We start from the raw sequence: 14739 nt of genomic DNA, 5'->3' as shown, positions 1-14739 counted from the left end.
ATTGATGGTGTCTATCAGAACTGAAAACTGTAAATGTAACATACTGCTTTCCCTTTACAACACAAAACACTCTAGATACAGCCACCCCTGTGACAGTCTCCATCCCTGTGACAGCCACCACCAGTGCCTTTACTGTCAATCATGTGGCTCCACCTCTTCTGGCTTTACTCGCATATTCCCGTAACCATGACGCCCTACAGCGATGCTCTCGGTTTCTTAAGACTGACACAGCGGGATGGTCCTCGTGTGCTGCTCTACAATGCCTTTCACCGCATGCCCTGCCGGTTGGGCTGTGTGGACACACACACAGATCCGGGTCCTTTCAACTGCTGCACCACAGCCCACTGTTATTTACCCAGTTCTCTTCTGACAGATTAGAGACTGCTTCCGCTCACTACATGACTGCAAATAAACCCCAGGAACCATCTCTGACGTGCCTTTTCCACTGTTCCAGGGCAGCACCCTCTCCCTCCCAGTAGCCTTACAAAATGTCTTGAAAGGAGACCCTTCCTACTTGTTCTGGATTCACACGGCACCTCCTAGACACAAATGGACTTCTTGATAACACTAATTTAAGTTAAAAACCAATTTCTATCTTTTTTTTTTTTTTTGCTGTGCCACGCAGCTTATGGGATCTTAATTCCCCAACCAGGGTTTGAACCTGGGCCCTCGGCAGTGAAAGCACAGAGTCCTAACCACTAGACTGCCAGGGAATTCCCTAAAAAGCAATTTCTAAAAAATACTTACGTAGGAAAAAAAGACCAGAGGAATAGATACCAAAAGCATCAGCCCTGCGTAGTGGGATTATACTTGACATCTGTGTGTGCTTTCCAAATGGCAATTACATAGAAACTCAACTAAGACAAGCAACATCTTTAGGAAAAGCTTCTCTGTGTCACTTAGGCTGACTACCAAACCTAGAAATTCTTAAAAACGAAAGGTCAGGGACATCCCCAGTGGCGCAGTGGTTAAGAATCCCCCTGTCAATGCAGGGGACACAGGTTCGAGCCCTGGTCCAAGAAGATCCCACAGGCGGCGGAGCAAGTAAGCCTGTGCGCCACAACCACTGAGCCTTGAGCTCTAGAGCCTGTGAGCCATAACTACTGAGCCTGTGTGCCACATCTACTGAAGCCCACGCACCTAGAGCCTGTGCTCTGCAATAAGAGAAGCCACCGCAATGAGAAGCCCATGCACCACAACGAAGGGTAGCCCCCGCTCGCCACAAATGGAAAAAGCCCACGCAGAAACGAAGACCCAATGTAGCCAAGAAAAAAAAAAAAAAAACCCCAAAAAACTACAAAAGGTCAAATGAGGGTGTTCACTGAAGAAGAGAATAAGATTAAAAACAAACTTTAAAATGCTCAGCCTCCTACACAAAGCACTTGAAAGCAGTTTGGTTTCATTTTAAGCTCATCACCCAGTTAAGCAGCCCTGCGCTGGGGGTAGCCACCCCCTGCTCGCCTCAGGCCCGGCCCTGCTCCTTTCTGAGCTGTCACTCCTTCCACACAGAGCACAGACCTCACAGCATCGTTCCAGGGGCTGCGGAAACCACCTATGCCGCAGAAACCACACACGCTAACTAGTGATTACATCCCTTTCCTTTCCCCATAAACGCGTCTCAGTTTTGTGATCAGAAAGTCAACATATGAAATGCATCCCGAGGTGCAAAGAATACCAGGAACTCCCAACAGCTCCCCATGTTCCCCCAGCACAGGTTTTTAGCACTACCAACAGGATGTGTCTCTTTGGAGAAGTTGCCGATAAAATTACAATCTCACCCCTAAATACAAAAAAGCTAATCTGACATGCATTTCTCCTGGGTTTACAAATTCCAATTTGGCTACAACGAAGATGGATAAGTACATCTTCAAAATCCAAGCTTAACTTATGAACGTAATGCCCATAGTCATGTTTATTTAACTATAAGTTTTCTTACATTAAAAAAAAAAAAAAAAAACAGAAAAACGGAATTACTGTGAGACTGACACTCTCAGCAAAAGAGTCAATGTTTAGGGTGTGAGTGGACCTAGAAATGAAAATAACCCGTGCCGACAATACAATCTCAACATAAACTGTGCATTCTGAGAATAGCACCCTGTCAAGCCTGTCAACAAAGTCTACCTTCTCAAAAGAGATAAACCTACAATTTTGGTAAAAGTATCAATAGGGAATGCTTGCTTTGAAAGATCTGTCTCTGTCTTCATCTTGATTAAAGATGCAAATCACCTCCTTTATAGTCTCTCAGACCTGTGGTTCCCAAACTATGGTGCCAAGGTACACCAGGATGGGTGAACTCACAACTGCCCTGGGATATTTTAAATTTCTGAGGGAAACAAAGAAATACTCGCTATCTGCCAGACAACACGTGAACTACTAGCTTGTGGTCACTCGTTTCAATATTAGATCAAGCTACATTCCTTTGGATGAAACTGTCTTTGCAAAGCTGGGCTTCTGCAGTTGCTGTGATAAAATACAAGAACTGCACAAAGATCAACGTGGGCCAGGAAATGATTCCAAGGTTTGAGAGGACATGCAAGGGCTCGGAATGTCAAGAATGAAGTAAAAACACAGCTGACCCCTGAAAAGCATGGGGACTGGGGTGCCGATCCTCACAGTCAAAAATCCACATGTAACTTCATAATCGGCTCTCCCCATCTGCGGTTCCACACCTGCAGGTTCAACCAACTCTGCACCTGTAGTAATGTAGTACTTACTCCTGAAAAAACCGTCCGTGTGAGCAGACCTGAGCAGTTCAAACCCGTGTTGTCCAAACATCTTTCAGTCTGCGTTATTCTTTCAACAGATTACTAACTTGCTCGGACATAAATACGAAGTGGCAGCAAGGTGCCAAAAACCACCCAGGATTTAAATAAGGAGTTGGTGGCCCTGTGGCTGCCACCTGCCCTCCTCTGAAGAGAAAGGTTTTAAAAAAAGCACTTTACTTTTCAACTTTGACCTCCACAGAATGATGTCTGTCAACATTAGACAATTTCTCCTTCTTCACTTCACATTCTTTTCTGTCAGACAGCTTCTTCCCAGCAGGTTCATTTTTGGCCTAAAATACCACACAGACAGAAACAGGTTAGGGACCAGGTCTTCTGGCCTGTGAGCACTGTGAGTTACAGCAACGAGGACAGTCTCACCTTCTCAACAGAGATCATTCTTCCATGAAGCTCAGTTCTGTGGAGATGGCTGATACACTTTGTGGCCTCGTCGGATGTTGACATGGTGACAAACCCGTAGCACCGGGCCCCGGGACTGCGGGCATTGGTCACCACTTTGGCTCCAACAACCTTTGTGAGAAAAGGGTACTCTTGTTTTCTTATGCAAATAACCACACTACGTATCAAGAACTGCTAGGAGTTAACTGATCATCAGAATCACTTCCACTTGTTTTTACTGCTCTGGAAATTGTTGTTCTTCGTAACAAGTTATTAAAGTGGCTCTAATAAATCCTGACCTATCAAAATACAACTGCTTCTAAGATTAGCCCTCACAGTGACAAAATACAAACAAGAAAAGCTAGACAGTTAGACTTCATTAACCACAACCTGTTAATTAATCAAAAGTCCTTCCCACTCAGACCTTTTGCTCCAATTCCACTGTCCGCATGGAAAGCTACGGGGATGCTGACTCAGAAATGCACCCCAATTCGTGCAGGCCCGGGCTGAGAACAGCTCTGACATGATGCAGAGAGGGCTTCCGCTTCCAGCCAGGACAGAGCACCAAGCAGTTACCCTCCTGCCGCCTGAAACTAAAAACCCGGAGGAAATGTGGGCAACAAGGGTTTTCAGACACTGGACAGCAGGCCGCATAGGATGGTGACCCCTCCAAGGGGGGAACACCCGAGGGCTGTCTCCTATGATTGCTCTGGCACACCACCTAGAAGCTCCAGCCAGCAACAGGGAGGAGGGAGTGAGGGGCAGCATCCCTGAACAGACAGAGCTCAGAGTCAGAGGAGGTGAAGGCAGCAAGCAATCAGAATATCACAGAGGAGAGGGCTGCCCACACCCGTGCATTTGTGAGGTGACCACCCAGGCTAGGCAGACACCCACCAGCAATGGGCACAGGGGACAATCCCCTGGGCTCACTCAGGACCATAAACGGTTCACTGTTACCGGAGTGACCCCACCAGCCAGAGTGGAAGAGCCTGTAATTCCCGGGGGCATGAGGCTGAGTACTCAGAAGGGTCCAGCCTCTGGAGTGGACAAAGCTGGCCAGAGCTAAAGGCTGCCCTAGCCTGACTGGTGAAGCCTAACAACAAGCCTCAGAAGGACCAAGTGACTGAACTGTGACCCAGCAAACACGCAGAGACATTCACGGGGACACAGGAAGGACCAGCACCCAACAAGGTGAAAGTTATCACGTGGCATCAAAGACAAGGAGGCTAGCTAGCCAAGGAGCAGGAAAACAGGGCTCTAGCACAGAAAAGGACAACGTCAATAGAAATGACACAATGACAGAACTAGTAAACAAGGAGGGCCGTATCCTGTATGTTCCAGGAGGCAGAGCAGCAACTGAGCACATCAGGTAAGCACATGAAGATGTTTAAAAATACCCAAATCGAATTTCTGGAAAAGACTACACCAGATGGGCCTGAGGACAGACATGACAAAAGAAAAAATTAGGGAACTTGAAGACGTAGTAAGAAAAACCATTTGAAATGAAACCGAGAAAAAAGACAGAAAAAACAAAACGAACCAGAGCAACAGCAATATGTCCTCATAGGCACGGGGCACAGGAAAAAAACTTCGCCAATGAAACCAAGGCACAGCAGCAGCAAACTTAACCGGTGGTAAAAGAGAAATCGTGAAGGCAGCCAGAGGAAGACAAGACGCACAGAGACTAAGGAGCAAAGGAGAGAATGATAGCCAGCTGGTTGGAGAGGACGCAAGCGAGAAGGAGCAGAGCGGCTGTGCCACCTGGAGGAAAGCAGCCAACGTTGAATTCTATGCCCAGCAAGACAAAGGCAAAGCAACAGCTTTCTCAGGTATGCATATGCCGTGAGAATTCACCGTCTACAATGCTGCACCACAAGACATGTTTAAGGAGGAAGGAAAATGATACCCAACAGGAACATGGACAAACAAAATGGAAAAGAAGAGCACCCCAAAATGGTAAATACACATGAGTAACTAAAAACTCACTTTTCTTTAAAAACAAAACTCACCAAAAAAAAGCCAATTAATGCACTGTGTGCTTTATTAAATAGAAGTAAAACGTAAGATAACGTCACAAAGGCTGGAGGGGAAAATGGCAGTGCACTGCTGTAAGGCTCTCATACTACTTGGAACTGGTATAAAGTCACTGGGAGATAACACTGTGATGAATCAAATAACACCTTGAGACAAATGAACCTGGAAATACAACATTATCAAAATTTATGAGATGCAGCAAAAGCAATCTAAGGAGAAAGTTCACAGAAATAAATGCCTACATCAAGAAACAAGAAAAATCTCCAATAAACAACCCAACTTTATACTTCGAGGAACTAAAACAGAAACTAGTTACATAGACTAGATATAACTAGTAAGGTACAAATCATAAAAAAAAAATATGCAATGCAAAATCAAGCAGATAAACAGGGACTTCCCTGGCAGTCCAGCGGTTAAGACTTCTCCTTCCAGGGACTCCCCTGTTGGCTCAGTGGTTAAGAATCCACCTGCCAACGCCAGGGACACAGATTCGATTGCTGGTCTGAGAAGATCCCACAAGCCGCGGAGCAACTAAGCCCGTGTGCCCCAACTACTGAAGCCTGCGCACCTAGAGCCTGTGCTCTGCAACAAGAGAAGCCAGCCACCACAATAAGCCCACACACCACAATGAAGAGTAGCCCCCACTTGCCACAACTAGAGAAAAGCCCATGCGCTGCAACAAAGACCCAACACGGGCAAAAATAAATTTTAAAACATTAAAAAAATTTTAAATGTCTTAAAAAAGACTTCACCTTCCAACTCAAGGGGTGTGGGTTCAATCCCTGGTCAGGGAGCTAAGATCCCACATGCCTCGCAGCCAAAAAACCAAAACATAAAACAGAAACAATACAGTAACAAATTCAATAAAGACTTTAAAAATGGTCCCTATCAAAAAAAAAAAAAAAAAAAAAAAAAAAAAAAAAAAAGCAAACAGGTACAAGGAATCCAAGAAGAAACAAGACAGATACAAAACACAGAGCAAGGGCAACAGATTTAAACCCTACCATACCAATGCTTCCGTTAAGTGTAAACGTTCCCAGAGGACATTCAAAGACGTGAGGGTTGGGATATACAAAAAGTCTGAGACACGGGAGCCATGGCTTCTGGCTGTGACCTCCTCTGAACTCAGTGGGTCAACGTGAACAAGTGCTCTCCTCTCTCTGGACCTCATTGTACCCGACTGTGAGATGGTGAGGGGGATACATGCTCCCTAGGATCCCTGCAGACCTTGACATTTGCACTTCTGCCTGAAGAAAGCCCTGATCTGTCCAAAGCACCCCATACAGGGCCAGAGCCTCTGCTGAGATGGCTACTGATGTCAGTTTGCATATCAGAGATGAAGCTTTGCCTTCTTCCCTCTCCTCAAAGAGAGGGCTGAGCTAATCATGGGGTCATTGGACCTTTCCATCAAACATCCTTATAAGGGCACCACTTCTGATAACAGATAAACCTAAGTGAGAGCAGATGCCACAAAAAGCTCCCATGCTCCTGTCTGTGCCCCTTCCCTGCTTCCTGTCCTCTGCTATCAAGCTCCTCACAGAAGCCTTTGTCTGCTCATCCACTTCCAGAGCCTTGTCCCACTGTGGGGCCTTCCTAGGTCCTGTTGCTCTGGTCCAGAGCTGAGCTCCGAGGGCCAGGCAAACAAATCACGCAGCCCTTGGCCTAAATGTCACTTTCTCAGCGACGACTGCTGAACCTACTTCCCAAATCTAAATTAGGCCTTCCTACCACACACTGATGGCACACTGTAATCCTCAATATACTTATCATAACATGTTGTTATGTATTTATTTCTTAAGCGATCTTCCACCAATGTAAGATCTATGTCGTCAATACCCTTGTATGTTTGCTCTGGCTTTACAATCAGTGCCTGATTCTAAATGAGTGAGTGAATAGGTTTGGGCTTAAGGGTGTTCTACACCCTTTGGAATGCTTCTTCTGGGTCTTGTCTGCTTCATTCCCTAACCCCTTCACTAACACCTATTTGGGGAACAAGGACCTGAGCAAAGGAATGACCTGGGCAGCCAGGATGACACAGATGCCAAACCTCTGCCTGGAATCCCTGCAACTTCCTGCTGCTGAGTGGTACCTCGCCTACTTCTCTCCCGAGGGTCACTCCCCACAGGCCCCCAGCAGACCAGAGCAGTCGTTATGGCCTCTGATAAAAGACTATTTCACTACCTAATTCCAAGACAACAGAATCATTCTTAAATGTTCCTTGGAAGGCTTCTGAACTGTATTACTTTCCTTCTGCTCCCGTGACCAATGTATCAGTTGATATATTAAAAAAAAAAATTTTTTTTAAATTATTATTATTTTTTTAAATTTTTGGCCACACGGCTTGTGGAATCTTAGTTCCCCAACCAGGTATCAAACCCACACCCCTGGCAGTGAAAGCCATAGAGTCCTAACCACTGGACCACCAGGGATGTCCCCAGTTGATTTATTTTTAAGCCACTGTCCTGTTCCAATTCTCAAACTATATACTTTAGATGGTAGAAGATACATGGAGACCAACACTCCACCTACCATTAAGGGAAAAAACCTCATCATGCCAGCTTCAAGTTTTGTATTGGCTAAAAGATAGTTGGTTCCAGAGAAGTTGGAAGAACGGCAGGGACGTGTAGACTGTAGCTTTTACATACCTTCTCTGAGCAGCGTTCTAGAAGCTGTCTACTCTGCCTGTCATCCACTCTCAACCAGGAAACAAGGCTTACTACCCACCACTGGTTGGGTCCCCCACCTTGGAGTTTTTGTTCTTGTTTGTTTTCCCCCAACCAGAAACAAGAACCAATACAATCAACAGCGAGTATGAAGTTCCTAAACTCTTAGATTTATTATATTTTAATGCCAAATCAAGGCACGGTGACAGGAGGTCAAGGGGAATGTACCTTTCCATATTTGCTGAAAAGGTTCTTCAGATCTGTCGCTCGAGTTGTGGAAGACAGTCCACTGACCCACAGATTCCTTCCAGAACTACTGCTGATTCGACCTGAAGCAGGAGGGAGATGATTATGCTTTACCTCAAGGCATAACAACAGTAAGCTCGACCACTCCTCCTAAGATGTAGCCCTCTCTTAAACCCTAACTAAATCCAGTCTCGACTCCTCTGAGTCAAGAATTTAATTACCGCCAACCAACTGGACAGAAGACGAAAAATCTGGATCACAGAAACTGAGTTTTCTTACTCACGTCATGTCAGTTACAAACTGAAATGGCTTCAATGATCAGCTCTCAACCAAGATAGCACTTTCTAAAATTCTATTATTCCATAGGTGGACCTGTCCTGTAATAGGACTTTCACTATTCCATAAGCAATAATCACAAAAAAAGCATAAAATACAGAAACTCATCAACATTTAAAACTAGTCTCTCAAGATACCATTAGATGATTAATTCCAGTAATCCATAACAAAACCAACTACTGTATCCAAATTGTGGATACTTGCAGGCCCCTCCCTCCCAAAATAAGGGATCCGTAGATGGCTCCCCGCCATGTAAATTAAGTCATACCTTTTTCATCTTTAATGATTGGCTTTATATCTTTTTCTTCCTTAAAAGAGCTAGAGACAAAAGTTAATGTTACTCGTACAGGAATAAAATGAAAGACAACTAAATCAAAGTATGATATGTGCTAAAACTGAATACCTACCAGAAAATTAGTCTGAAATAAAATTTTAACAGCACCTTTACAAGCTTATATTGGAAATCTGACCCCCCAAATACAATGGCAGATTCTTAAAAGTCAATTCGATTTAGCTGAAGATAACACTTAACAATTTAAGAGCACAACCAGAGTAGGTTGAGAAAAACAAAAGGAATTGAAATCACCCATTAAAAATACACAAAGAGAAATAAAACTTTAGAAGTAAACTACAATTGCATCAGTCTGGCTGGCCAATTGCAGAAACAACAGCTTATGTGTGTCATTAAACGACCAATGAAAAGGAGATAGCGTCTGGTCTAAAACTGAGAAAAAACAAACCTCATTTTCTGATCAGCGCCCTCACTGGCTGAGGACTCTTTAGGAGCCGGAGGGACTTCATTACAAGCTTCAAAAGCAAACTTCTTCACGTCTTCTTTGCTATCCCTGGGGTCTGGGCTTGAGGCTTCCGGGGGCGCTTCCGAGGCCTCCTCGCTACAGGCTTCCGTGTGCTCTGAGGCTTTACTACTCTGCTCAACTGGCTTCTCTAGCCCTACAGGCTCACAGTCCGTCCTCTCGCCATCGCCTGTCTGCTCCACGGGCTCCCTTTTCACTACCGCTAACAGGGTGTCTGCCTTGCTCGACTGAGCTTGTGCTGTTGACTCGCTGGCCAAATCTAAATCACCCTCCTCCGGATGGGCGCTGTCAAAAAGGTCCTCTTCCTCCGCAAGCTTTCTGTCTGGCCCCACGCTACTTGTTTCCTGTGCAAATGGCTGCTCCAGCTCGGAACCTTCTTCTTTTACTGGCTCAGATTTACAAGTTTCCCCCAAAATGTCGAGTATTTTCTCATTTTCTACGGATTTAACAGGAATAGAATGGCACAAGGTTTAATTACCAGGGAAATAAAGCAATCACAAATGTGGAACTGGCACGGCTGCCACACTAACACGAAGAGAACTGCTAGCTACACAGAGATTGGAAAACCCGCGGGTACACAAAGTTACACTGGTTACACTACCTGCACTCCAACCGCCTGCGAGAGCAAGCCTCTACGCTACATGGAAGAGAAAAGGCCCCACAGGTTTAAACACCTACAACCGTGTGGCTGCTTCTCGACAGTCTTCATGCTTCTGTTCAAGTCTGGGTCTTCGACTTATTTTTCCAATGTCCAAGGTGCTCAATCGAATGCAATCACCGTTCAAGGACAGCTCAATTTTTCCAAATTTCTTTGAATTTCTTTGAACAGAACAGTCCAACAGGAAAACCAGAAACTTCCGCCAGCCGGAGATAAACGCAGTCCAGAAGGGGAACAACACGTTGTAAATTTTCATGAAGAAACTGTTTCTTCTTCTGGAATCCAGTCACTTCTCAGGCTATAAGTGCCCTGACCACCGCTTTATCCTGCCTTAACTGCATTAATCAAAATGACTGCAGCAAATATCACAAGATCTGTTTCATGTGTAGAAACACATGGAAGAATCATGGGGTTGGGGGGAATTACTTAAATGCCACTGTACGTGGTTAGAGAGATGAAAGTAATCACTACATCTCAACAAATGTATTTAACCTCCAGAAACCAGAACGGTACTTCCACAGATCTGGTGATATGAATGGGTTTCCAATCTCTGATCCTTGTACGATCTGGATTGTCCACCATTAAAATAATTTACAACACCGTAAACAACTTAAAATATATAGACAGCTTAAAAAACAGAGTGGGAAAACTTTCAAACCATAACTGTTGTGTCTCTCTTATCAGTACCTGGCTCCAATAGAGGTTCTTCAATATCCTATTGAAAAGAAGGAAAGACAAAGAAAATCCACAAAGCACTTAAAAATGGAACAGATTCCCCTAGCTGATACAACTTTCAATCAAGTATGAATAAATGCTTGTTCCAAACAAGTTTCTCCACTCAAAACTAAGTATTCCATTCTACAATAATTCAACAACAAGCTCACTGTGTTGGTTTCTCCCCAGCAAAAGCAGACAGGTAGCAGTAATATTAGCCCATCCCATTCCCCCCTTGGAGTTGGGCTCTGCAGCTGGCAATGACTCCCACGGTCCAGGAAGAGGTCACACACATGGCCGCTGCTTTACACATCACACCGGATTTGGAAAAAAATATATTTTTCCCAACGCAGAACTGTTCTTTATAACTGAATTGTGTCAACAAAAGACTTTCTCCACCCTGCTGAACACCTCTCCCTAACTCCCCCTGGGCGGAAGACAAAGGCTCCTGGACTCTGGCAGTCAGACCCACCTGTCTCTGCAGCCCCACCCCCGCCCGCCCTGCGTTCTCCATCCCTACAATGCACCACCCCCTCCTGCTCCAGAGTCTTCTTCCCCTTCACCTGGCTACCTCGACTGGCCTGTCAGACCTCAATTTAAACACAAAGGACTTCCTCTGGGAAGCCCCCTCATGGTTTTGTAACTCAATCACCCAAACTTCTACCTTCTAGTTACACTCACTGGTCATAAACACCACGCGCACTAGGCTGCAAACCCTGACACTGACAATCTGGCTCAACCTCTTAGCCCCAGCACCCAGCTCAGGACTGATGCTCAATGAATTGTTCACACACCCACACCAACACTCTTTTCCACTGGAAAATTAACCACTCACGTCAGCTTTCCAGCCACAGAACCAGGTAGTAACCTACCGGAGGCAATTTCAAGTCCAACGGTGAAGCATCCAAAGTGTTCTCGAAGCCCTCCCCATCTACCTGAAAGACAAAATGCAAGACTATTTTGTGGAGACAGAATTATGAACGCTAAGGCCTACACCTCACCAGTTTCCAGGCCACCTACACGTCTATTTCCTGCACAATGCCTACCGCCATCTGCAAGCCCACTGCTGGATCACAGCGGCCCCCCTTACCCACAGGGGATATGCTCCCAAAGCCCCAATGGATGTCTAAAACTTCAGCCAGCGCCAGACCTCATATACATTGTTTTTTTTCCTATACTGGCAGCCAAGTAACATATATAGTGTGGATAATTGGACAAAGGGATAATTCCCATCCCGGCAGGATGGCGCAAGGTTTCATCACACTACTGAGAGTGGTATGCGATTGAAAACTTAAGAACTATTTACTTCATTTAATATTTTTAGACCCGGTTGACTGTGCGTAACTGAAACCTCAGAAAGCAAATCCACTGGTAATGGGGCGGGGGACTACAGTACTGTTTATCCCCTGCCTCCCAGCCACCAGGCCCTCCAGGACTAGGTGGCACCAGCGTCTCTGACAGAGGCTCACAGAGGGCTGGCGCTCTGTCCACGCTGGCCAAATGAATGAACGAGCAAATTCATTTCCCAGGCAGTTTCCACACACTGGTGGTCAGCATACACCACCCAGCCACAGAATTTCCAAAGCTGAATTCAAAAGGAAAATGAACTTTGCACTCCTCCGATTTCACTTGGTAGCAATGCTTTTCAAATAACAACAGGGAATTCCCTGGCAGTACAGTGGTTAGGACTCCACACTTTCAGTGCCAAGGGCACGGGTTTGATCCCTGGTCAGAGAACCAAGATCCCGCAAACCACGCAGCTTGGCCAAAAAAAATAAAAAAGATAAAATAATAACTGGGCACTTTCTTCTAGAATACTTTGTATAAAACAAACATTTAACTTGACTGTTTTCTCTTTTTATTATCTACTATACAAAAAAAATTGGTATCTTAAAGGTTATTAAGTTAGAAAACCTTTTAACTTTTTAAGTGAAATATAAAAATACTCCTCTCCACATACTTTTTTCTTTTTCTAGGTTTGGATGTTTCCATTAACCAAGAAGTTAGAAGCCAAGTCCATGCTATGGAAAGAATTCACACACAACAGAATCTAACTGAGAGGACAAATCAAAGCTCACTGCCTAGCCTAGGCCGAGCTGTGGTGATAACGTGAAATCTGTGACTTTTGACCTTTAAGGTTTAAAGTTCAGTCCTATAAGGGCACTTTTTCTTCCAATATAAAGCTAGAATGCCTTATAAAACCAAACTAAGATGGCTGGGCATGCCAAGGTGGTGAGATTAAACTGGCAGTCAGTTCTAGGAGGGCTACCAGAGAGCTCTATGCCAACAGATGACAAGTGAGAAGCTGGGAAAGCGACACTGGCAACAGAATGAAAGCTCTCCCTTATACACAAGAAGTTAATAATGGATTCCTTTAATTGGAGGAGTTCTTCTGGGGGGACAAATACTTTTCTTCACTGTATTTCACATCTTTTAATATAACTGTCTAAATTCATACATGGAATGCATCTTTAAAATATCAACAGGATTATCTGGATGGTGAGATTATCAACTGTTTATTTCTTACCTTTCTATACTTTTTTTTTTTTTTTTTTTTTTTTTTTTTTTTTTTGTGGTATGCGGGCCTCTCACTGCTGTGGCCTCTCCCGTTGCGGAGCACAGGCTCCGGACGCGCAGGCCTAGCGGCCATGGCTCACGGGCTTAGTCGCTCCGCGGCATGTGGGATCTTCCCGGACCAGGGCACGAACCCGTGACCCCTGCATCGGCAGGCGGATTCTCAACCACTGCGCCACCAGGGAAGCCCTATACTTTTTTTTAAACCTTTTTCCTTTTTAAGGAAAATACTTTTTATCAACAGTGTCAACCTTTCATTTTATAACTTATACTAAGAAAAGTGTCTCCTACCCAATTATAAAAATATCCTTCAACAACACAGAAAAGTTATCCGTTAATTAACATCTGACCTACGTGGAGTTTAAATGGACGTAATCTATCCCAAGGTCTAGACGTCGAATCAAGTGTCTGTGGTGACTGGTGATTTAGCTACGTGCTCAGGCTCTGACAAAGAGCACACAAGCAGCGAGGAGCGCCAGGGCTGCAGCGCGCTGTACTGCATCTGCGTTACCTACAGAGTGTCCTGTGAACTGAGCTGGGAGCTCCCTCAGCTGCACGGCCACGTAGTCTTTGCTCTCGCATAGGGACTCGAGAATGCTGTCAGCGCCATCCTCCCCGAAGTCTGGAGCACCGCTATTCTCGACTTCGGTTTCTTCTAACACATTAACGTCCATCATGTCAATATTCTGCAAACTCTCCAAACTTGCTTCCATGTCCTCCTGTAATGAGGAACGAACGGTGTCAGCGACCAGGTGGACCAGAATGCGGAGCTCCTGCCACCATCTCAGCTGTGATGCCACATACCTGCCCGTCTCTGGAATCTTCTTCCAGACCATTGTCTTCTGTGCCTTCCTCCTCCGTCTTTTGTCCTAATTACAGAATAATTGTTCAATCAGACAACATTCAGGTTCTGGCCTCATAATTAGTTTACGCAGGATGACACAGCTCAATCTTGGTGAGAACATGTTACAGGGATGCTAAATGTGCCTGTTCTTCTATCATGTATAGTTCTGTCTCAACTGGAACATAAAAATCTAGGATTTCTGTAATACTATCAAAGTATTTTGACTTTGCACAAAATATCCTAAAGCTTCAAAAGATTTCAAAACCACTCCAAACTAAGACTAACATCCCTAAAGAAAAATGAGCAAAGGATAAACATAGGCCAAAAATGTAATGTCCATATAGCACCCAAAGAACTGCAACCTAAGAGAGTGAGCCCAACGACGGACCTGCTGGTTCCCCTTCACTCCACCCACGGTAAGCAGGCCCCCTGCCTTCTGTCATTCTTCAGCCCAGGAACTTTTTTTTTGCTCAAGGCAAAAAGGCAAAGGCTACCATAAAGTCGATTTTCACCCTGAGTTCTGTGAACGCAAAGGGACTATTGAGAGTTATGTAAGGTATTTTCAATGGGGCTGGAAGGGAAGGAGGGTGGAAACTTCTAGACTCAGAAAGGAAGTAAAATCTTTGGGCTCCCTATGTAACAACAGCCTTAAAAATGTACATAAATTTATCCTGGAATTCCCCTTAGGATGTGC

At 44.8% G+C, this 14739-nt stretch overlaps 1 protein-coding gene across 2 annotated transcripts in view; it reads right to left on the bottom strand.

Moving 5' to 3' along the window:
* Nucleotides 1-14739, bottom strand: part of SAFB2 (scaffold attachment factor B2) — a 39674-nt gene that overhangs the window by 18912 nt on the left and 6023 nt on the right. For both annotated transcript variants that reach the window (XM_059059886.2, XM_059059885.2), the window contains exons 3-11: nt 14006-14070; nt 13717-13920; nt 11500-11562; nt 10601-10628; nt 9181-9691; nt 8709-8758; nt 8087-8187; nt 3144-3293; nt 2943-3055 (exon numbers count right to left, since the gene is read on the bottom strand). In XM_059059886.2, the coding sequence (XP_058915869.1) occupies nt 2943-3055; nt 3144-3293; nt 8087-8187; nt 8709-8758; nt 9181-9691; nt 10601-10628; nt 11500-11562; nt 13717-13920; nt 14006-14070 (1285 nt within the window). The remainder of the gene's footprint in view (nt 1-2942; nt 3056-3143; nt 3294-8086; nt 8188-8708; nt 8759-9180; nt 9692-10600; nt 10629-11499; nt 11563-13716; nt 13921-14005; nt 14071-14739) is intronic.

Source organism: Kogia breviceps, chromosome 4, assembly GCF_026419965.1.
Source record: "Kogia breviceps isolate mKogBre1 chromosome 4, mKogBre1 haplotype 1, whole genome shotgun sequence".
Classification (NCBI taxonomy): Eukaryota; Metazoa; Chordata; class Mammalia; order Artiodactyla; family Physeteridae; genus Kogia; species Kogia breviceps.
Note: the sequence above shows the minus strand (reverse complement) of the source record. Positions and strands in the feature narration are given on the sequence as shown.